The sequence below is a fragment of the Canis lupus genome, chromosome 12, assembly GCF_011100685.1.
Source record: "Canis lupus familiaris isolate Mischka breed German Shepherd chromosome 12, alternate assembly UU_Cfam_GSD_1.0, whole genome shotgun sequence".
Taxonomy (NCBI): Eukaryota; Metazoa; Chordata; class Mammalia; order Carnivora; family Canidae; genus Canis; species Canis lupus.
In genome coordinates, this window is record NC_049233.1 from 28,100,534 (window position 1) to 28,125,582 (window position 25,049).

A 25,049-nucleotide genomic window follows, 5' to 3' on the forward strand; every position below is an offset into this window, starting at 1 on the left:
CCAATCTAATCAAGTATTTACTGTGTACTACACACCTTGCTGAACACCAGATCTACCATACATAGGAATAAAAGAGACATAGTCCCTTCAAGAAGTTTATATTCTAGTAAAAAAATCCATAGATTAATGAAATAATCATAAAAAATAAACAATTAATGAAATAATCATAAAAAAATAAAGAAACAATATGGTATGAATTGAATGTGCATGGCATTACATCAGAACAAAAATTTAAAAGCAACAAAATGCTCTTATGAATCTTGATTTACATGTTAGAAAATGAAAAATAATCTATCAGTTTTTATTCTTAAAACGTATACTTTTGCACATATTTCATATACAAGTTTAAGAGGTCACAGAAATATTACTACATTTATTATCTCAGTATGAATTCAATATTTATCCTGCTTTCAAAAAAGTTATCTCTAACTGGAATTTCAAATACTGGTTTTCAAAATATTATTTAAAAAATATTTACCTTTTTCTCTCAGTAAACTGTAGTATTCTGCATCACGACAAACAAAACTTATGCCTAATTGATCTTTAATGAGGTAATGCTTAAGTCTACCTTACTTCACTAATAATACAGTATTGGCATGTCAGTGGAACAAACTATATTATCTCTGTTAAAAGAAAATACTTTCCTTTGTGTACGAGGAAGAGAAATAGACTCTATGGGAGCAGACATCACTTCAAACTCTGCCTCTGACAGTTACTAGATGTATGAGACTGGGAAAGTTCACAAATAGTTCCTCCACTGGTAGTAATCATTAAATAAATGGTGGCAACCATCATCATCATTATCATAATTAATGATATTAATAGTAAGCAGTGTTTGCTTCCCTAATGTCTATGTCAAAATGCAGAGTTGATAAGAATGGACACTTAGTTCACATTCTTTTCTAAAGCAGTGCTGATGGGTGTATCTTAGGCAATACACATTTTAGTTAATATTTAACAATTAAATCTACTTTTTAAAGTGTGTAGTCGTACAGTATTTATGATCTACATCAGTCTACTCTTGACTGTAAATGTAAATTAAAGTAAATGAAATGGTATATAATGCAAATGTTAAAACCATGAATAAAAAAGGAAACATGTAGGGAAATTATAAATCACTGGATTCTGAGTCTTACCGGAGGAGGGCACACATTTGACTCTAATCTTCATAGTAATGGAAAGGAAAATTTGTTTATTTTATTTCAATATATGCTTTATTTTTTAAAGCTTTTATCCAAAAAATTCCTAGCATAAATCCAACAGAAAACTTCAGAGAACTATTTTTCTCAATATTCCTCAACAAATAGCTATAGTATACCTCAGAGCTAAATTAGTAAAACGATTTTTATAGTCAACATATTATGATTCAATAATAAACATCTCTCTGTTAACTTGACAATTTCTAAATATAAGTTTAATTCTATATTTTAAGGTACTTGTTATTAATTAATAAAATAATATGTATTAAACAAGTAGCAGTTGAGGATATTCCAAGTGTCAAACATTGTACTCCATACTGCAGACACAAATAAATAAAAGATTTAGCACACCTTTTCAAGATACTAACTGTCAAGTGAAAAGAGAGTCAGATAAGAAAATGAATACAGTACAATATAGTGACTGCAATATTAGAATTAGGAAAAAAATTGGTAGCATAATTAGAAGACATCTAAGATAAACTGAAGGTAATTGTCTAAAATAAATTCTCAGGTCAATAAATTATTTAAAAAATAGAATATTGTTGAGAATTGCATAGATGGGTGCCCCTGAGTGACTCAGTTGGTTAAGCATCTGCCTTCAGCTCAGGTCATATCCCAGGTCCTGGGATCAAGCCCCACATCTGGCTGCCTGCTCAGCAGGGAATGTGCTTGTCCCTCTTCCCTACCCCTTCCCCTGCTTGTGCTCTCTCATTCTCTCTGTCAAATAAATAAATAAAGTCTTAGAAACAAAATAATTACATAGATGATCCATAAATTGCACTACTAGGTATTTACCCAAAGGATATAAAAAAAATGATTTGAAAGGATGCATGCACCCCAATGTTTATAGTAACATTATGAACAATAGTCAAATTATGGAAAGAGCCCAAATGTTGATCAACTGATGAATGGATAAAGAAGTTGTGTTATAAATATACAATGGAATATTATCCAGCCATACAAAATAATGAAATCTGGGATCCCTGGGTGGCGCACCGGTTTAGCGCCTGCCTTTGGCCCAGGGCGCGATCCTGGAGACTCCGGATCGAATCCCACGTCGGGCTTCCGGTGCATGGAGCCTGCTTCTCCCTCTGCCTGTGTCTCTGCCTCTCTCTCTCTCTCTCACTATCATAAATAAATTAAAAAAAAATAAAAAAATTTAAAAAAAGTAATGAAATCTTGCCATTTGCAACAACATGGATAGAACTTGAGACTGTTATGCTAAATGAAATAAGTCAGAGAAAGACAAATACCAAATGATTTTACTCATATGTGGAATTTAAGAAACAAAGCAGATGAACATAGGGGAGGAAAGGAGGCAAGCCAGGAAACAGACTCTTAACTATAGAGAACAAACTGAGGCTTACTGGAGGGGAGGTGGATGGGGGGATAGGTTAAATAGGTGATGGGTATTAAGAAGGGTACTTGTGATAAGCAGTGGGTGTTGTATGTAAGTGATGAATAACCAAATTCTACACCTGAAACTAACATTACACTGTATATTAACTAACTGGAATTTAAATAAAAACTTCAAACAACAACAAAAAACAGAATACCTAATAACTTTGCAAATGTAAAAAAATAATGAATTGCATAGAACAGTGAAATATATGGCAAGCCCTTTGCATGAAAAGGAAAATATAATTTACACAAACGATATCCTAAGTAGCAGAAAGAAATAAGGCCCATTTCCTCTTCTAGCCATGAGTGGAGTAATAGAGGTAAAATGTAATTGCCCATTATAAACAACTAGAAACTGGATAGTACATATGAAACAAGGGTCTTCAGACACTGTAAAACAGGCTATCCACAAGAATGACCCCTTTGATTAGTCCATCATACTACATAGAGTCTTTAGACTTTAGCATAAGGTGTGAGAGAGTAATCCAGCCATGGCATTATCCATGAGTTGAGAAGACAGAATTGAAAATTAAGGGAGGCTAAGAAGGCTAGAATTAACCAGGCACAGTACCGAAGAGAAGAGAGCTGCACGAGACCTCCAGAGATCTCTACAGGACTGTCTTCAAGCCTTCAGGTTGTATTAATCATTAGAACATTGTGAAGTTGGGAAAGAGCCATCAGAAAACAGCAGTCCCAGCAAAGATCCGATGAGGCTGGAAAGCAGATTGTTCAAGAAATATGTACAGAGCAAAGACCTTAGTTCTCCCATGACTGAGAAGGCCTAAAAAAGATAGATCAAGTGAAGGAGGATGAGCCTGCAAAAATGACCAAGAAGTAGCATCCAAAGAGAGGGGTAAATTGGTGAGCAAGTGCCAAGACCTTCCCTTAGACAAATCCAATAGTTTTAAAAATAGCTTCTAATGTTTTTTTCAAGTTTCTAAGCATTTGAACACAATATCAATCACTAATAAGAGACACTCCCTACATCAGTGCAAAAGTTAGCCATTGGCATAGGAATAACAAAATGATTTCCTCAGGATAGTCAATTCAATCCAGTTCAGAAACTCTTTGTTGGATGCTGATTCAATTTACTCAGTGGGGTGCTGTGGAGGAATAAAGGCATGAAATAGAAAGTTTGCAGGGGAATAAATCACATGTGAAAATGAATATTATAGAAGACCACAGAGAGACATAGTTACTTCTAAAAAAATATGAGGATTAATTCCATCGGGGGTCAGAAAGTGAGAGACAGTAAGGGTGGCTCTTTGGAGAAATGGAGTTTTGCCAAGCCTTGAAACAAAAATAAGACTTCAGCAAAATTTGAGGATGAAAGCCATTTTAAATTCAGAAAACAGCTATGACGTCAAGGACAATAACTCTGGCATGAGAAGAAAAGCCTTTCTTCTGAGCATATACAGACAACTATTGATATATTTGAAGAGAAAGTAAAAGTTTTTGGGAAATGTGAGGAGAAATCACAAAGTAGATCCAGAATAGAAACAGATGAAGAGATCAGTGCTGAAAGATGACTGAATAAAAACAAAAGAAGTACAGCACAGACCACAAATAGACACTGTATCATTTATGAAATGGAGTTCTTTTTTATTGTCTAAATTAAAGTACTTATATTTTGTTTTAAATTACAATCATTTCTATAAAACCTCACCTAGTTGTGTATATTTTATTATAGGAAAAAATGATTTCAAAGTGCCATGCATCATACTAGTTCCAGAAGATCATTTAAATACAGTGTCACACAATATTTATTAATTTATACCATGAGCATTATTAATTATTTAAAAGATTATTTGTCTAAAAATGCAATATACACATGCATAAGACATTATATTTGGGTCTTATGTTGTTAACCACAATGAGGGTTTGTATTGAAAGTAATAACTTTCACATAATAATTTAGCACTATTTCTGAAATTGATATCAAAGATGTAAAGTATGAGAACATTTATGGATTAAAAATGATGTGACTGGCTTGAGTTATTTACTTAATTGAGATTAAAGAAATAAATAAAAATTTTACTTCATTGTTCAGTGTAGTATTTTATGTACTTATTACAAAAGAGTTCCGACTGACTTGATATTATTTTTAAGCTGAAAAATAAAAGATCATGTAAAGACCGTTTTTCAGTGCAAATGCACACACATTATGTGGCATTCCTTGGGTATCCAGCTCAATATACTCAGTTGCTATAGAAACCATTTCTAAGGAAACAGAAGAAAGAAGTATGGGTATTTCAATTGCTGGCTGTGTTCCTGAAAGAAATGAATAGTAAACAAATAGTAGTACTTCTCTTTAACATAGGTACTTATCAATTACAGTTTAAGACAAATGAACTAAGGAATAAATACTATGAGTTTCATACTGGAAGTTACTTGTATAAATAGATGAAATTATTTTTAACGTCACATTTCATCTAATTAAAAATACTTACAAAGAATAGCTAACCACATATTGAGATGCACTGGAAAAATGACCATTTGATTTTTGTCACATTTCTAAAACTTGAGTCAGTGTGAAAGCTCCAATTTGAAACAGGTTAAAATACAATAATTTTATAATGTAGAAAATGGCCCATAAAAAGTTTACTTTTTTTTTTCAAGTTTTTAAGTTCCAGGTAGTTGACATACAGTGTGATATTAGTTCTGGTGTAGAATTTAGGTATTTATCACTTACATACAACACCCAGTGCTCATAGAGTTTATAATCAGAGAAAATCTTATTCAGTTTTTCACTTTGTCACAAGAAGCTGAAGTTAGTGGGTTGTGCATAAAAAGTAAGTTGCACATAATCTCAGAGTAATTTAAGGGAAACTGGAATAGAACTCAAGTTTCCAAACCTAAATCCAATTTCTTGTAGCACAAAGTTTATCACAAAAACATGCATTTTCGGGTACAAAAAATGAATCAAATTTATATTGAATATATACTTCTGTGCTCAATACTAAGGACACAAAAATGAGACACAAGTCTTGTAAACAGCTCATTTTCTTGTGTGTACTGAAGGCAAATAACAATTACACATAATTATAAGCATACATCTGTAAGAGAAGAAGGGGCATTGTAAAGATTCTGTACCAAAGGTCTTGCCATCACAGAGCGACTATTACATTGGCTTGTTTTAGGTTACCACAGGACCTTGAACAATTACTGTGAAGATAAACTGAGAAGTTAAAATCATTGTGTTTAGCTTACTCCTGCCACACAGAAAATCCTTAATATACATTAGGTACTAGTTTTGCAGGAAAATGGCTAAAAGTGTTTTTAAATAACATATAACCTTTGTGTATGGTGCAAGAGAGTGGTCTAGTTTCATTCTTCTGCTTGTGAATGTCCAATTTTCCCAGCACCATTTATTGAAGAGACTGTCTTTTTTCCAGTGGAGAGTCTTTCCTCCTTTGTCAAATATTAGCTGACCATAAAGTTGAAGGTTCACTTCTGGATTCTCTATTCTGTTCCTTAGAGGCTAGATCTCATGACCCTTGAGATCATGACCTGAGCCAAAACCAAGAGTCAGACACTTAACCTACTGAGCCACCCACATACCCCTAATTCTCAAATTTGAACTGAATTTATAATTTATGCCAATTTCTCTGTACTTGCCTCAAGTTAAATGTGACCAGGTCTAAAGCAGATATTCACTTGTGAAGATTAGTAGGACCTGAATAGAATACTTTCATTTTTTCCCCTTGTTTTTAGAATTACATTATTTTTTCTGAACAAGAAGTATGCTAAGTAACAATATTTGAAAAGCATAAATGTTCTTTCTTGAAAGCATAACAATATTTTAATAGGTAGCAAATAGAATAGATGGCATAAGAACTAAGACTTTGGCTTAAAATGACATTTCCAAAGGTAAAGTAGATAGACTGGAATACTTATCCTTCTTATGGGAACCAATTATTTTTTTTCCCCTAGGACTCTCATGCCTCTTCAATCTCCTTACCTAAATTTGTTTCATACCAAGGCAAGTAGATATCAAAAATGCTAAGGAGCTTAAATCTGTTTCAAATGCCAACATTTTCAAAAATATATTTTCAAAATATCTTTGAGAAAATTTGCTTTGAGTTGAATTCAAATTAATCATGTAGGAAGAGGGCAGGTTTCAAAGTGAGGAGACTAGGGACTTAAATTTACTAGTTAAATCTAGATCCCCCTTTCTAGAAAATCTGTAAGTGCTAAGATATAAATTCCCCCAAGAAATAACTCCAAGTTAGCTTTGAAAGGTAATAGACACTTTAGTACAAACAAAATATTTCAAAGCACCATCAAGTCATGGGTCTTAGCATGGTTGATGTATTACTAGCCATTAAGCATTTTTTTTTGAAAAAAAATTGATAATACTAAATAGAAAGTTTTGAATAGAAATCATATATAAAAGGATAAAGGTGTCAAATAGCCCTCTCTGTGAGAAAGATTCAGGTTAAAAAAAAAAAAGAAGAATCTCTCAAACAAGTTCAAATCCCAATAAATGTGGTTTTACTTACACATTTATTAAAAGCAAATTGATCTTATTAAAATTTGGACACATAGAGCACATGAAATTACTCTCAGCCACATCCCCAATTACATATAACTTAAAAAGAAAAAAAAATTCCTCTAAAACATGTACTATGTTTAAACATTAGTTCTGTCCTAGAGAAGTCACTTATATTAAAGTATAATTTTATGTTTTATTTTTATCCTTACTATTAGTGGTTCTTTTCAAAGTCTAGGTACACAAATATTTAAAATTTTAAAAGTTGGAATCCTGATATTACCTCTATGGTAAAATAAATAAAATAATATTAATACGAATTTAATTTTTTGCTTTTGATTTAGTGATTTCTGGCTTGTCATTAATATGACATCTCTCCATATTTTTTTTGAAAGGCACTAAATGGAAAAAAATGGATTGACATTGATTTCTATCACTAGGAAATACAATCAGAACCAAATTAATAAACTAGAAATACAGTTATCTGACTTTCTTAGAGAAATTATAATTTATAGAAATATTCCTATTTTTTACAGTACTGAATTTATATCTATATAAATCTGCAACAAATATATAATTTATATATTTATATATAAATCTGCAGCAAATATATAATTTATATATATTAATATATAATTTATATTGTAAATTTATATTATAAATTATATATTAATATAAATAAATCTGTAACAAATATTTTGGTGATGAATAAGAAGTGGGGATGATTTAGAAATAATTTGTTTTCTTATTTCTGTTTTTTCATAGGGGATAAGAATAGCTGATTAATGAATTGTCACTACAAAGGTTGTAATTGCTTCCTCATTTAATGGCTGTTACTTCTAATACTGCCTTTTCTACTTAATGTAGGAACTTATTTTGCCTATATTCTTTTCATTTGGAAAGTACTTTTGGATGCTCAAAAAATTAACATAGTATTTTTGTGAAAATTTCATTTTTGGGTCACATACTTTCTCAACTATTATTTACTTAGTTTCCCTTGTTTTAATCATTAGTAGTGTCTACCACAGTCTCTGTCTTGAAATATGGTCAACTCAGAAAGAAACACTCCAATCTTCTGTGTTTGTATTAGACACCTAATCTTCCTTGCTGAGACTATATGACACAAGCAGGGTTGAGAAGCATAGCAACTCTAGGGATTATCAGGAGATATACATAAATTCTCTTTCTTTACCATGCCAACTGTGGACAGATTTTCTTCACTATCTATTTTTTTTGCCTCTGAATTTGAACAAATATTTTAACAGAGAATTTGTTTTATACTTTTATTGATTTTCTGTTAAGATAATGACAGCTATGGTTTGTCTAGGCTCACTATCTTCAGATCCTTTGTTAAGCACAGCATGAAACATAGCATGGTCTAGTTTAATCTTTATAAGAGCTCTATGCAGTGGTTATGATTATCATTCCCATTTTAAAGGAAGTAAGGTAAGGCAGGGAGTAGTTAAGTATTCCTAAAATCACACTAGGTAGATTTGGAATTAGCATGACTACAGAGCCTAAATCTGAAACCCCCCACACTGTGGTAAGGACACTATAGAAAGCAGTATTCTAATTTCTATGGGGCATTAATTTAAAAAGTACAAATCCTTTACATGCATGTTTTAGTTTCTACTTTGATTTTGTGAAATCAAAACTGACATTATTTATCTCTTGTGCTTTTAATAATTAAATGAGCATAAAATTGGGGGGCTTTTCTCTAGCCTGTTTGTGAAAAATATGTAAGTTATGTATCGGCCCTATTGTTCTTTTAAAATTAAGGCTTTTTCTTTCTTTTCTTTTCTTTTCTTTTCTTTTCTTTTCTTTTCTTTTCTTTTTTTTCTTTTCTTTTCTTTCCTTTTCTTTTCTTTCCTTTTCTTTTCTTTCCTTTTCTTTTTTTTTCTCTTCTTTCCTTTTCTTTTCTTTTTTAATTAAGGCTTTCCAAGTAGAAACCATGATAGTTATATACCTTCAGGTGTAAATATTAAATGTTCTAAAAGAACAAAATTTCACTCTTATTGATTTCAGCTGTCCAAATGATAAAATACAACTTTACTTTATTCCCTTCCATTATAGAATGCTCATCGGATTGCTGTAAGAAGTGACAGTAGCACTGGTATCAAAAGAAGAAATGAAAAAACACAAGAGGAAATAAAAAATTATCCAGAAGCCTAAGCAAAATGGTAAGCTACTTAGAGTAACTTGACTCAAAATAAAGACATAGATTGAAAATCAAGTAGAAAAATAAAGCATGTTATAATCTTAAATCAAGAGTTGCACCTGATTATCTGAAGTTCCCAAATTATATATAGAATTTTGCCCGTTTGCAAATCTGGATTGAATCATATCTGGTTTTTTTAGTCATAAATTGCCCTTAGAAAGCAAAAATCATGGTAAGTTTAGAGCAAAGGGAAGAATCCATAAGTAAGCAGAGAGAGACCATAGGAATATGGGAATTAATGTGGTTTCTACACTTCAAAGTTGTGATGTTGTGATTCAAAGTTGAGAATATAGTGGTTAGACATTATGTACTATCAAGTTGTGAATGCAGGACAGTAAGTCAGAATCTGAGGAAGAAAGAGAGATTCCTATATGAAATTTAGGGACCCCAGAGAAGTTGGTAAGAACTGTTTCGGAGCATCAGCTATTGAATCTTCTGTAACTGACACATATTTAGAAGTACACAGGAATTAAATAGACCTAGGGAAGGATTAGAAATCCTAGCTGAACTGTAGCTACAGATTTAAAATCAAGAGACACACAAGACTGTGGCTACATCTAGAAATCAAACATCAGAGTAGGATAAATTTGTCAACAGTAAGTGAATAAGTCAAAGGCAGAGTATATAACGATAAAATTCAGGACAAGTATTAAGTTTAGATTCCAAATATCCAAAGTTTAAAGACCAGACAGGTATTAAATGTGTTTGGGGAAGTAATCTAGAAACGAAATAGAGTGTGTGAAGTTGGATTAAACAAACAAATGTTTAGGGAGAGATTAACATTTAGGTGGCATTGTGACAAGAATTTATATATACTTATTTATATAACCCTCAAAATTACTCCACAAATTAGTGGTATCCTCATTTTACAGATACACAACAGAGGCTAAAGCAGGTAACTAAAGCTAAAGAGATAGTAAGTCACAGAATGGGAATTCGAGGATTTGTCCATCTTCCACCAATCTTCTTCCATATTACAAGATGATGAAATTGTATAACTCAAGATTTTTAAAGATCTAGGTAAAGACTCTTGAAGATGTATAAAGACTCTGAACCAACTTTTGGCTTTAGAGTGGTAGAGTGTCCTTACAGGAAAATGGTGAGACAAATAAGGGAATGCCATGTGACAACAGAGGCAGAAATTGGAATGATGTCATTGCAAGCCAAGGAACACTAAGGTTGACAGCCACCACTGGAAGCTGGAGAGAAGCAAGGAAGAATTTACTCTGTGGTTTCAGAAAGAGCACACCCTGCCAACACCTTGTTTAGATTTGTAGATTTCAGAACTGTGACCCATTCCTGTTGTTTTAAAGCACCCAATTTGTGCTGCAGTGTTGTTGCAGCCCTAAAAAACTAATGCACTGTTCATCAAAAAATAGTCATATTCCCAGCATTTGTGTCAAAATTACAAAATTTCAGAGTCAAAGTTATCAAATCTCATGTCTTTCGCGTCTGTCTTCTTCTCTTTCAGTATTTTCTAATTCTACCATCTACTCCCTCAATAGTTCATATTTTATCATTAGGTATTTCCACTCTATATTGACTTCTTGTTATATATAAACACACAAGCGCATCCCCAAGAATACACACATGCAAACACATATACACAGACATTTATATGTGTTATAATATCACATGGTCCAGGTACAGATAACTTGACTTATTAAATTAATAAGTTAGTATAGAGTTCCTTCATTCAACATGAAGTCACAAATAAATTTCCAGGAATAAGCATAAACACAAAACACTAAACATATATTTCATGCTGAAAGTAACTTGTTAATTCATGGCAGATGCAGAAGTCATATGGTCTTTCTGTGCCTTAGGGCCATAATCAGGACTAAGTCATTATAAACTTATCAGACTTTTGAATTGTAATAGAATTGCTATAGACACAGCTTTATGGTTGATAAAATTTCAGATAAACCTATTTGTAGCATGTTTGGAAAAATTGGTTTACATAATTTCCCCTTGTCTTCAGAGGGTGCTTAAGATACTCTTTGCTGCTTAATAAAACTGATTACAAAAATAAATAAAACTAATCCAATACTTTAGCAAATCCTGTGACCTTTAATATATATCCTGAATCTGAGCATTTCCCAAGTTACTGCTGACACTTGGACTGAGCTATGGCCATTTCTCAACTGGACTAGGGCATTAGCCTTCTAACTGGTCTTCCTGCCTGTATGCCTGCCTTATCCCCACCCACTAATCAATTCTCCACAGTGCAGCCAGAATGATCACTGAGATCATGTCACTTGTCTGTCTAAACCTCTGGAATAAGTTTCTGTTTCACTCAGAAGATAAGTCTTTAAATTGCCCCCAATTCTTGGAATCTGATTTTGTACTTTCTGTCCTGTCCTCTATCTGATTTCATTCTCTAAAGCCTCCCTCTGGTTTACCTGCTTCACCACACTGGCTTCCCTGATGTTTATAGAAAATGTCAAACACACACCTACCTTAACACAGCATTGACTATTTGTTCTTTGTGGGATATTTTTTCTCCTTCTACTACACAGCTCTCATCTTCTCCAAGTTGGCTTCCTCAGCAAAGGCAAATGTGACCATACTGTTGTTTCCCACCCACCAACTCAGAACCTGTGATATCCTCCCCTGCAAATCTGCTCTATTTTCTTTTAAGCATACAGTCTATACATATAGATATACATTTACAGACTCTCTTTATATATTAGAACTATATTATGTACACTTTATTACACACAGCATGTCATACAGAAACACAGGATCTTTATGCTTAGTGTTTACTGTCTTTCATTACTAGAATTTAAGCTCTAGGAGGGCAGGAAACATGTTATTTTTTGTAGTGTATTAGTCATACCATAAATAGAGTCCTCAATAAAATGTGTTGCTGAGTGAAATATGGTTATTAGGGAAGGACATATGTTATGCTAATCACTGTTAACTTAGATAATAACACTGTCAAGGGGTTTGAATAATATCTTAATTATTGACATAAAATAACATCTCAAAATATTGTTGATTGATGTTCATAAATGTGACAATTTGTCATACTGCACCATGTTTCAAGTATAAATAGATTTGAGAGGCAACAGAAATATATTTTTAAACTCCTATGTATAAGTGGCTGACAATAGTGAATAAAACTGAGAAAAACTATGTGGAGAGAGAAGTAATTCTCCTCATTGGCAGAATTTGATACACTGGCCTGACCAATGGGCAAAGAGGGCCATAGGCACCAATTTTAAAATCTCACCCCCTTGCCTTCCTCAATTCTTCCCTGGCCTCCCTGGAGTAAGGGATGCCACTCACCAGAAGGCTCAGCTGAGATCTGTCCAAACGTGGGACATGGAGCCAGTGAAGACAAAGGACATGAAGAATAAGCAGAACCTATTCCCTTCATTGAACAATACATTGTCCTTAAAATTCATCATATCTAGGGAACCCCGGGTGGCTCAGCGGTTTAGCACCGCCCTCAGCCCAGGGCGTGATCCTGGAGACTTGGGATCGACTGCCACATCAGGCTCCCTGCATGGAGCCTGCTCCTTCTGCCTGTGTCTCTGCCTCCCTGTCTCTCTCTGTGTGTGTCTCTCATGAATAAATAAATAAATAAAATCTTTTAAAAAAATAATCATATATAGATCTTGCAAACTCAAACTTCAATCCCAACTCAAGCACTTATTAGCTGAGGGATCTGAGCCAAGATAGTCTCTTCCTGCAAAGTTGTGCAGGGACTAGATCTTCAACCCCAGGGCACTGTTAGTTACTAATTGCTATTTTTTTTTAATTTTGATTTATTTATGATAGTCACAGAGAGAGAGAGAGAGAGAGAGAGGCAGAGACACAGGCAGAGGGAGAAGCAGGCTCCATGCACCGGGACCCCGATGTGGGATTCGATCCCGGGTCTCCAGGATCGTGCCCTGGGCCAAAGGCAGGCGCTAAACCGCTGCGCCACCCAGGGATCCCCTACTAATTGCTATTTAATAAACTGCAGCTACTACTATTATAATTATCCTTAAAACAAAGAATTTTGTCTTTGCCTTCATTTCCCTAATATCCAGAAATGCCCACTGAATATCTGTGTTGTTTCTTGCCCAAATCATTTCCTTCGTGTGACTGTCCCCTTTAAGCCTTACTATAACACTGGCTCAGATAACAGGACTGGATTATTTAAGCTGCCTACATCCTCTGCTTAGAGCATCAAATGCCAATCCTCACTCATCTATCCTCTTGCTGCAGAAGTGTGATATTTTGCCTTGAATGTCAGCTGTGCTGGATCCTTCCTCAAGAATGGTCAGTTAGAGATCCCTGGGGGGCTCAGCGGTTCAGCGCCTGCCTTGGCCCAGGGCCGATCCTGGAGTCCTGGGATCGAGTCCCGTGTCAGGCTCCCGGCATGGAGCCTGCTTCTCCCTCTACCTGTGTCTCTGCCTCTCTCTCTCTCTCTCTCTCTCTCTCTCTCTCTCTCTCTCTCTCTATGTTTATCATGAATAAATAAATAAATAAATCTTAAAAAAAAAAAGAAAGAAAAAATAATGGTCAGTTGTGGGCAGCCTGGGTGGCTCAGCGGTTTAGCGCCGCCTTAAGCCCAGGGAGTGATCCTGGAGACCCTGGATCGAGTCCCACTGTCTGGCTCCCTGCATGGAGCCTGCTTCTCCCTCTGCCTGTGTCTCTGCCTGTCTCTCTGTGTCTCTCATAAATAAATAAATAAAATCGTAAAAAAAAAAAAAAAAAAGAATGGTCAGTTCTCTAACTGAATCCTGTTCCCTGGGCATCTAGAATCCAGCTCCGTGCTGGCTGGTAACTCAGAAATAAACCATGATCTCCCCATCTTTATATGTCTCACTAGCTGCCTAGACTCTTCTAGTATCGAGTCACTTGCCTACACAAAGCCATCTCGAACCATGATTAAATAGGTAATTCCTTGAGATTCCATGTATTGAAGTGGTCCAGCTTCTTCTTGAGGGGCCAGACACTTCAGCCATGTTATTTTTTCAGTTCTAAGGTACTTTCTCCCACCCTCCAGCTTCTACATATCCACAGCTTATGCTTCTTCAGTCATAGCAGCCTTCATAGCTAAGCCTCCCTAACTTATAATAAACTGATGACAATTTTTGTGACTAATTTTAAAATAGTCTTCCCTGGGATCCCTCCAATTATGGCAAAGCTTTGGATAAGGCATTGTATCTATTAACACATGACTCTTGTATTGAAAGAGCATAAATACACTGAGGGAAGCTAACAGAACAAATGACCAAAATTATGGTGATGCTGAATTATGTATAATGACCTATTGGAGCAAAAATAAAGGGAAAAAATAAAATTTTAAGTGTTTTTATAAACATCTTCCAATAGGAGGTTGCATTTAATTTGAGCCTCGGGAAAGGAATTTGACAAAGTGGGCGATAGAGGGCATTTAGGAAGAAGGACAATGAATGCCAAAGTGCAGCGCTGGGCAACTGTGCAACAGTATTGGAGAGTGGTTAGTCATAAAATAGGGTAGGGATAAATAGTAGAGAATGACTTCAGATGACACAATTGAGATCGAATACTATAGTTGGAATGCTTAGGATTTGAAACCTCTCCTGATAGGAAATGAAGATTCATTGTGACTTTCTAAGCAGAAGAATGCAAATCATATAAGGAAAACAACTCTGAAAGTAATGTGGAGGAGGGATCAGAGAGGATAGAGACTAGAAATAGGTCACTTATCTTAGAGAGTACTGCATTAGTCCACAAGAGAGAAGGAGAGTTTAAACTGGAGTAATAATAGTGAACTAAGAGGCTGGGTGAGAGGACTCTGTAGATAAAATTCATAGTCCTTTTGATAAAATAAAGTTTATGCTGAAGCTTGGAAATCTAGCTGGATATAAATTTCATGTTTAAGAAATGATTCAGTGGAGAAGAAAGTATGGGTAGGGAGAGAGATGGAGGTTGTGATACTGGAGAGTTAAAGATTTTATCTTAAGTTTTGAGGGACTGCTAACAAAAATGTTAGTCTAAAGATAGAAGCAAGTTTATATATCTGCGTATATTTGAAGCCATGAATATAGGTGATATATCTCCAATGACAAATTGTGGAATAAAGAAATAAGAATTGAAAAAAAGAACAGTGAAGAGTATGGAAAGAAAGGAAGGGGGAGTCTAAGAATGAACCCCAAGGGGGGATCCCTGGGTGGCCCAACAGTTTGGTGCCTGCCTTTGGTCCAGGGCACGATCCTGGAATCCCAGGATCGAGTCCCGCATCAGGCTCCCGGCATGGAGCCTGCTTCTCCCTCCTCCTGTGTCTCTGCCTCTCTCTTTCTCTCTGTGTCTATCATAAATAAAAATAAATAAATAAATCTTAAAAAAAAAAAAAAAAAGAATGAACCCTAAGGGATTCTAGCAGTTAACTGGAGAGCGTGAAACTGCGTGTTAAATTAGCCTGGCAGAGGTGGGAAGAGTATTCCAGAACAGCAGTAGCACAGGCCGTGCCAGGTACATAATTTGTTGAACCCACTGCAAAATGAAAATGCGAGGTCTTTTGTTCCAAAAAAAAACAAGGAAAATGTTCTATTAAAGGTCCTAAAATAAAAGCTTTTCTTTCTTTAGTGGTCTCCTTTTCATCTTTTCATGATATATTTTACTTGCTATTTAACATCATTATAAGAAAATTTAAGATTTTCCATTATTAGCACATATTTTACCATTCATCTTTGTACTGTGCAATACCTATTTTAAATGAAAATATAAGAGAATTTAACTCTTCAGTGGCATCATCAAAATTCCACAAATCATGTTTCAGAGCTAGTACATACATTTCGTTCTTAGCAAAAAGTAATTGAACATTGGCACAAACTCAGCTGCTTTTATTCCACTTCTTGTTACATTCTAACACTACTTTGGAACTAGATTACTTCCACAATACCCTTACTTTGTACTTCCTTCCAGTCTCCCTGAAATCCTATATACTATAGTTCTACCAAGTGTGGGGGCCTTCTGAGTATAGGGCCTTTGTGACAGTTCATACACCCTTGAAAGCAGCTGATGGAATGAGCACTGAGTGTTATATGTTGGCAAATCGAACCTCAATAAAATAAAATAATAAATAAACCATGTAAAGATACACAGATTAAAGAAAAAAAAGCATCCCTGGACATAGATCTGAGAACTGCACAAAGAGATTATGGGTATTTACTACAGTTTGTGGCTTTATACTAGGGCTCCATCAGAATGGTACAGAAGACAGGGATGTTGTGACTTTGGGCAGCATAATGGAATTAAGCAGGTCTGAAATATGAACTTTTCTGAGTCCATACAAGGCTAATATTTATACCTTGGTCAAAAAACTAAACTATATTAACCTGAGCATTATAAACACCTCACATATAGTGCTACTGCAGGAATTGGCAAATTCCTGTAAAGAACAAGTTCTACCTTTGTAGACAATATGGTCTCCATCACAACTACTCAACTTTACTGTCATAGTATGAAATCAGTCATGGGCAGTACACAACCAATGGGTATAGCTAGGTCCCAGTAAAACTCTTTAGAAAAACTAGTGGTGGGCTGGGTTTGACCAGCCGGTAATACCTTGCCAATCTCTGGTCTGTGCTGTTAATTTTCCCAAGGTCAAATTCCCAAGATTCAACAATGGAGAGGGAAGTTTTGAAACCAAAGAATTATAACATGCATGAAAAAAATTGTATTATTAACTAGATTCACTCTATTATATTTTGTACATAGTAGTATATTTTTTATACAGTGTTGATGTTACTATCCATTTTAGTGACAAGTGGGAATAAAATGCAAATGATGAATATACTTGAATACTGCAAACTAGCAAAACACAAAATGCACAGGGCACTCCTTTGTGAAAGATGCTGGGTGATGTACAGGAAACAAAATGTGAGGATTTTACTTCAGATGAAAATCTGTGGGCTAGGTGTCAGCAGTTAAAGTTTGATCTGCAGGAGAACTAGTTATGTTCATTAGTGGGTCATTTCTAAAAGGGATTGTTTTATACAAAGCAAGTAAATTAGAACGAAAGTGATACTAAATATTGTGACAGAAGCTTTTGTCTTCTGTGCACACACTTCTTTGACCACAAAGGACAGGGTCTAGAGGGCTCCTTCTGCAGTAAGGTAACTTGAGGAGCTGAAGTAGAAGGTCTCAAGTTTCAGCTGAAGGGGGACATCTCTTTTGGTGCTTAGTGGTTTTCCCCAAGGGGAAACTTTTTCCTCTACATTTGCTGGTTTGTAGAATGGATACATAACAATGAGACATTTCAAACCTTAGACGATAACATATGATTCCAAATTTGCCAGTAGACAGAAATGAGAAACAGTTATGATTGTTTTCAAAAGGCATAATTCATACCTGAGTGCTTCAAGACCAAAACAATAGATAAGCAAACAAATCACAGCCGTGCTGGTGCCTGTCACAAAGTACTCAGTTAAAAACACATTTGAATATTGAGTAAAATGATGTGATTTTAATTCCATTCATCTTTTAAAAATTTTACTAAAAAATAAAGGATGCTGTGGAAATATAAGTAAGAATTTCAACATCTACATAGTAATTCAGTTTAAAAAATGTGGTTGGCATGTTTGAACATAAGATCTCTGTATTATTTCAGAAAAATATTTTATATTTTTAAAAATAATTTTAATATTTTTCTTTCACTGTAATAATGCTAATTAGCAATTATCTATCTTTTCTATATGAACAATTGTAGATCTCATAAAAACTTATTTATCTTGATCTAATATAAGTAAAATAATTAAATATACTTTCTGAAATGTTTATTTCTCACCGTACACAGATATTTACAAAAACATTTTTTATTGATCATAAAAATATATAATCAGTTTGAAACTTTTAAAAAATAAAAATAAGTATTGAAAGAAATATTAATGTTTTTGGAAGAATCTTTCATATGCATATATGTAGTGTGCATTACACATGTATTTGCAAATTTATTATATATGATTTTATAACTTATGCTTAATAGTATTATTAAATACCAATATTTATTTAATACAACCACCATTTTAGGGTACATTCTTTTCCAAATATTTGTTATTTTAATAACATTTAATAACATAATTTTGGATATATCAACAATAATTTCCTAACATTGAGATTATACTATTTTTAAAACTTCTAAGATTTCTGGTGGCAAGTTCTTCTCTAGAAAGATGGTGCCAAGATACTTCCCTACCTACCAATAGAGTGGTGTATTTTCACAAATTCAGAATATTGCAGTTGGAAAAAATAAATCTGGCAAATGGATAAAATTTGTATCTCATTTTAAATTTGAGACCTTTGGTTGCTTCTGATGTTTTTTAAATATAGTTTTATTGACTATGTACAGCAAAGTGTTTTACTATTTGAATGGTCAGCCTTTCTTCTTTGATTTGACAGGGTGTTTATAATCACGTCTATCTCACGAGGCAATACATTTTTGGATATTTGCTTTAACTATGTTTATGACCATTTTTGGAATCAAAGGGTATTAATTTTAGTTATTCTACTATAAAATATACCACGATTGATATTTTATTTATAATTTTCTATTTTTGCTTTTATTATTTTTTTATTTTTTTTTATTTCATTAATATAAATTTATTTGAGAAGCTGGGTTTAAGATATGCTGAAATTGTTTCTGGGTCTTCTGTTTTAGTTAACTATCTGGTCTAGTCTTATGATTGTATTTTTTTTTTAATTATTTTTATTGGAGTTCAATTTGCCAACATATAGCATAACACCCAGTGCTCATCCTGCCAAGTGCCCCCCCCAGTGCCCATCACCCAGTCACCCCAACCCCCCCCGTCCACCTCCTCTACCACTACCCCTTGTTCATTTCCCAGAGTTAGGTGTCTCATGTTTTGCCACCCTCACTGATATTTTCACTCATTTTCTCTCCTTTCCCTTTATTCCCTTTCACTAATTTTTTATATATATTTTTGTTTTTAGTCTTAAAAATTTCCAGTTAGAGATGAAATAGATATTAACTTATATTTGATTTAGATTATTTAATGTTTTATAATTTTATCTGGTTAGTCCTCAAAGAATTTATTCTAGTGTAAGGATATAGAGAAAGAGTTTTCAAGATAACAAAATGCATCAACACAGTTGTTGAATATGAAAACTCTTATCAAATCTCTTTTATGTATGCAGTCTAGCACATATATTTTTATTCTATTTCTTTGTATCTGTATCCCTGTAATAATACCCATATTTTATTATAATTTATTTTAATATATTTCATAAACATATGATACTCTTAGTGCCATTTCTATTCAATATTTCCCTATTCTCTTTGACCTCAAGATGACTTGATCAAGTTCTAAATATTATCTCACTTGAATTTGTTTGAAATTTCTTTATAGTTTTCAAATATAGTGCTTCTTTAGTATTAAGGACTCACAGTTTCAAGAACTCAAATAAAGACACCATATCTCCATTTAATTTACTTATGGTATTTTGGTTATTTAATTAATGTATTTTCTATTTGATCTTCTAAATGTTATGTATGAAATACATGCACATGCATATATAAGGCATTTTGACTTATGAGTTTAATGGAATTATGTCTTATGTTTCAACTTGGAGAATGGCATTGAATATTGTTGTAAGTTATTTATATTTTGTTATGTTTGGACATAATAATAGATACCAAAAAGATGTGAAGATAATGTAAATCACTTAGGATAGAAAAAGGAAGAGAAAAAAAATACTCTTAGTAAATTATAAATTGTCAATATCTTTTTACCTAATAATGTGGTAAATTGTATTATTGAATATCTTTCTTTGACTCACCCTTTTATTTCCAGATAAAATATCCCTTTGCCACTTACTAGAATTTTATGAATACTGTATTAAATTTTTAAATTTAGAATTTTATAACTATGAATGGAATAAATACAACTCATATAAAATTTTCATTTTAGCACTATTTTTGTTATCCAATGCAATTAGAAAATCTTTGGATTAGGAAGCTCTGGCTATTCTCTCTTAAATCCTTCTCAAACAACTGGTAGAAAATAATAGAGAATCATATTGCTAGAGGAAAATAATACCAAGCTGCTAGAAAATGTTCTTTTTTCCTCTTTCTCTTTTAAATAATTAAAAAAATTTCCTTAAGTAATCTCTAAAACCAATGTGGGGCTCAAACTCATCACATGCTCTACTGACTGAGCCAGCCAAGTGCCCCTTCCCTTTTTTCCTCTTAAACTTCACTTGCTTCATAAATCAAACAAAACCACAAAGACTGGTTTGATTTAGAGGATGGCTGACCAAGACAACTTCAATTCAATTTAATAGATATCATTATATTATAGAACCAGCAATTATAAACTTCAGAAGTTAAACAAAACTCTAAGAAGCATATTGATAGTCATTGTTCCATGATCTCTCACTTTGCTTATCACAAGATATTACTTGGAGCATCATTTTTCTCTTAGCTACCCATGAAAAGTGAGAAATCCATCAGAGAGCAAGGGAGCCCAAAATTGCACGCTTTCTACCTTTTATACTTTCCTAGGATGGAGGTAGCATGTAGAGAGGCAATAATAGAGTACTCAGTGGTTCGCTTTAGAAATGTACAAATTCTCTCTTTATTAGTCACATGCTCATTCTATATTTTGGCAGTATCATGGAACCTGGAACCTAGTCAAGATTTTAGCACTGCAGGCCATTCTACTATGGCCTATTCTGCCTTTTCTTTACACAAAGAGATTAGATAGATTTGCAGATATGTTATTAAAGATAATTTTCAGCTACTAAATGGATTTGGCCAATGATGAGCAGCTGCAGGAGACTAGAAGACAAGAGGAGAATGGAGTTGGGAATATATCTCCTGGTCTACTCCTGATTGGTTTGCTTTGGATTGGCTGTGTTGTCTCCCTAAATGCTATAGCATCTGTAAACTGGTAGCTTTTCTCTTTATGGGTCCGGATAACTGCTCTTTCCTTTTTCCCTTCAGGACTCAAGGTAGTAATGACATTCTGCTGTTGCTAGTCCCTTCAGAACCACACTATCCCTCATTGTTTTCCCTAAGCTTTAGCCATATCTTTGTAAATACTTTTTTAAAAAAATTAAACTCTCCCCAAGAACTCAACTGGAGTGTACTATCAATTCTCTGATTTGACCCTGGCCAACAGAGTGGTGAACAAAATGCCAGCAAGTACCTTGTAAATTATTGATTAGCATATCTAAAATAATTAAGGAGGAAAATAGTAGGAATACTGGAAAGGTCAAAATCATGAGAGTGTTTGCAGTTGTATTGAGGGGAGGGGAAAAATGGAATGTGACAAGGTTTTGTTCATAAAGGCAAACTTGGGATTTAATTTCCTGGAAATGGAGAATTTGTGTCCTGATTATTTCCAAGGGATGGCTATAGGACCGATTGTATAAGAGGAGAAGATGTAATTTTGCTTCATTTATATGTGAGAAGTGATGTATTAGGTAATGTTGATAAGTCTTAACAGTTATACAACAAACTATTGTCTTATAAAAGCACAAGGAAAATACTACATTTAAGTTTGTAATTAAAATTTGCTATTTTTAGAAACTTTGCAAAGAAAATCATATCACACTGGATAAAGCACATATAAGATTTGGGTTTTTTTCTGAATTTCTGAATTGCCAGCCACAAATTACATACCTAAACATACACACAAAAATCTATAAATATGCATATATAACACAAAACCTATAAACTTCTCATTGAAGGAAAATCAACTTCACTGCCACAATTGCACTTGAAATTCCACAGGATAAAACTTCCTTCAAATAATGAAAAAAATACCCTCTCTTTTTGCTAAATACAATTATTTAAACTTTTTTTCCATGTTTCCTAATTTGCCAGTAATTACAAGGGTAGAGGAGACTAATAATTTCTAATATGCTTTAGAGTAAGGATAGTTATTAATTATTTCAAGACTGATTTCAAATTTGTACATGAGATACTATCTTGTTTCATTTTTATATAATTTTTTGTTAAGTAAAGTTCATGAATTTAATTTATATTCTGAGTTATATATAATAAAAGCATCACAGCTTTGCATTACATAATGATAAACCCCGCTATGTAGAATGGCAACACACAATGAAATTCCCTTGATTTCCTCATCTTCCCATTAAAAAATACATTTCAGTATATACTATACTGAAAAAAAATGTTAGAAACTGTATGTTATATTCTGTTCCACCTGACAAAGAATCTATTTCAAGAAATGAGAATAATAAAAGTTAATCCTAAACTTTGAGAGATCTATTGTAATGAATTGAACTAGTTCAGTTTCTGATTGCTTGCCAGCAGTGTAGCCGTCTCCAACATACTCCTGTATTGATCTGGTAGCCTTTGTGGCAGTGCATAAAGAATAACCATCTGTGTCAGGTACAACAGCAGGTGCCATCTCCATTGAACTGGCTGCTACCCTGATTACAAAGAGGCTGTTTAGAGCACCTGGTGACCACAACAGTCTCTTTCTCTTTTCTACAGAAAAGAAACTCATTTCTAAAAGTTTACTGAACTGAAACTGAGAAACTCACCAGAAATCGTCAGCTGAAGGGGAATGAACTCCAGTGAAGACAAAGTAAGTGATCTAGTGATGGAAAGTCTCTGGGTCGTGGCAGGAAATTCCCAGTCATGCACACTAGGCTGAAGTTCCCATTTGGACCACTCTGAAGAAGTTCTGAGCCCTTCTTTTAAATCAGATGTTAAGGTCAGATAATCTGTAGAATACGTCCAATCTGGCATAAGTACAGACACAGGGAAAGAGGCCTGTATTGGAAGTGACTGAGTTGCTGAAACTGCATAAAATGCGATATCAGAGGTTACTTCTGAAAAATCAGACATTGAGTACATATAAGGTGGCATGTTGTTGTCAAAGTCATTTGAAGGTATAGTTTCTGGATGCTTTTGTAAATTTAATTCAAAATCTAGAGAACTGTCACGGGTGTAAAGTTTGGACTGTTGATGAGATCCTTTACTCTCTTGCACACCCAATAAATTGTCTTGACTCAATATCTCAGTGGGGCCCACGGTTACATCGTAATGTCCCATTGTCAATAGTTTTAAAATGTTTTCTGACACAAAAGGATCATCAATAGTCAGTTTTGAAGTCAAATCAGTATTCATTGGGTCTGAGGAGACAGTTTGTGATGGGACAATGGATAAATAAGTTTTATCCAAACATAAATTAACATCCAAATTACTTGATAGGGTAATGGATTCTTCTAAGGATGAGGATAAAATCCTTATTTTTGTACTCTTTTTAGAAAGAAATAAAGATGACAGTTCTGTGAATGCTGCTGATGGCGTTATTTCAGTAGCAGAAGAAAACGAATGCCCAGAAGTGATAGTTTGAATTCCCATTAGTGCATACCAGCTGGCTAATATTGCTGAGTTCATCCAGAATGTCTCATAAAAGTGGGACTGTTTGCTATGCAAAACTTGATCTGAGAATTCATGAGAGGATTTTATTTCAGTCATAGAACATGTTGCACATGTTTGGCTTAATTCACTTAAAGAATCAGCAGCCTGTGATTTGATGTTTGTGAGTCTCTGGTTGCTAGATGCTTCAGTAATAACCTGGTATTCACTGGGAATGGAAGTTTGTGTAGTGAATTGGTGCAGAGTTGATGAGTTTAAGATGGCTACCTGTTTAGATATAATTATCTTAGCAGGAGAAATGGGAGACATTGAGGAGCTCAGCAATCTCCAGTACTCTCTTCTTGAAATTAAGGAAACAGCTGAATATTCTTCAATATCCTCTTGAGCCCCCCTAGAGACAACTGGAGGTACACTTGTAGAAGCAGTTGTGAGCAGGAATCCACGGGGGAGTAATGAGTGCCTGTTTAACTTAATATCAGCTCCTGGAATGCCAGTAATTACTGAACTCATTGCAGTAGTAGATAAGGCAATAGTCTGATTGTTTTCAAATAATAAAGACTCTGTAGGATAGATAGCATCTGTCATGAAAGGAGAGATGATAAATGGGGTCCTCTCTCCCCTACTGGGGAAAAGGAATCCTGTTATGGCTGCTGAAGTTTGGAAAGGCATATGTGATATAGATGTTTTGCCCCAATCAGTTTGTGCTGGGTCATGAACACCAAAATTCAGAAATTGAGAAGAGGGAACATCTGTGGAAGAAAGAAGACCGTATTTAGCAGAGAGCTCTCTAGTGGAAATCAGTTCTTCGAGTGAATAGCTTTCAAAAGATATGCCAATACTTAATGCTGCCAAACCAGTAGTTGGGAGAACATCATGCTTGATAATTCCTGTCTGTTTTGGACCTTCAGAGGGCAAAAAGAAAAAAAAAAGAATCAAAAAGTGACTTAAAAATGAACGACATATGCCCTGGGCCGAATCTTCTACAAATTTCTCTGCCACCTTATACCCATTACATGCAGACAAATAGCTCTGTAAATCATATTTATAATGAAAGTGTGTAAGTAAATTTAGCAACTTCACAAACTGTTTAAATGCAAAGACTCCTATTACTCACATTCCACAAGAGGGCCAAAGTCAAACAAATTGTGTTATGTAATCTTGGGAAAGAAGAATAAAACTGGAAGTATCTTGTGCCATCATGTTAAACTATACTACAAAGCTGTAGTAATCAAGACAATATAGTACTGCCATGAACACTGACACATATATCAATGGAATATAGTAGGGAGCCCAGAAATAAGCCTATTTATATATAGTCAAATAATCTATGACAAAAGAGGCAAGAATATACAATGGGAAAAAAACAATCTCTTCAAAGAT

The 25,049-nt window shown here is 34.1% G+C and overlaps 1 protein-coding gene and 1 long non-coding RNA gene across 2 annotated transcripts in view; one reads left to right on the forward strand and one right to left on the reverse strand.

Moving 5' to 3' along the window:
• The window catches only part of EYS (eyes shut homolog), a 1,532,152-nt gene that overhangs the window by 696,062 nt on the left and 811,041 nt on the right, over nt 1-25,049 (reverse strand). Inside the window, exon 23 of the mRNA XM_038554428.1 lies at nt 22,826-24,571. Coding sequence (XP_038410356.1) covers nt 22,826-24,571 — 1,746 coding nt within the window. The remainder of the gene's footprint in view (nt 1-22,825; nt 24,572-25,049) is intronic.
• On the forward strand, nt 4,831-22,872 carry LOC119874192. Its single transcript, XR_005367896.1, has 3 exons — nt 4,831-4,920; nt 9,166-9,272; nt 22,776-22,872. It is a non-coding gene; the product is annotated as an uncharacterized LOC119874192 (long non-coding RNA).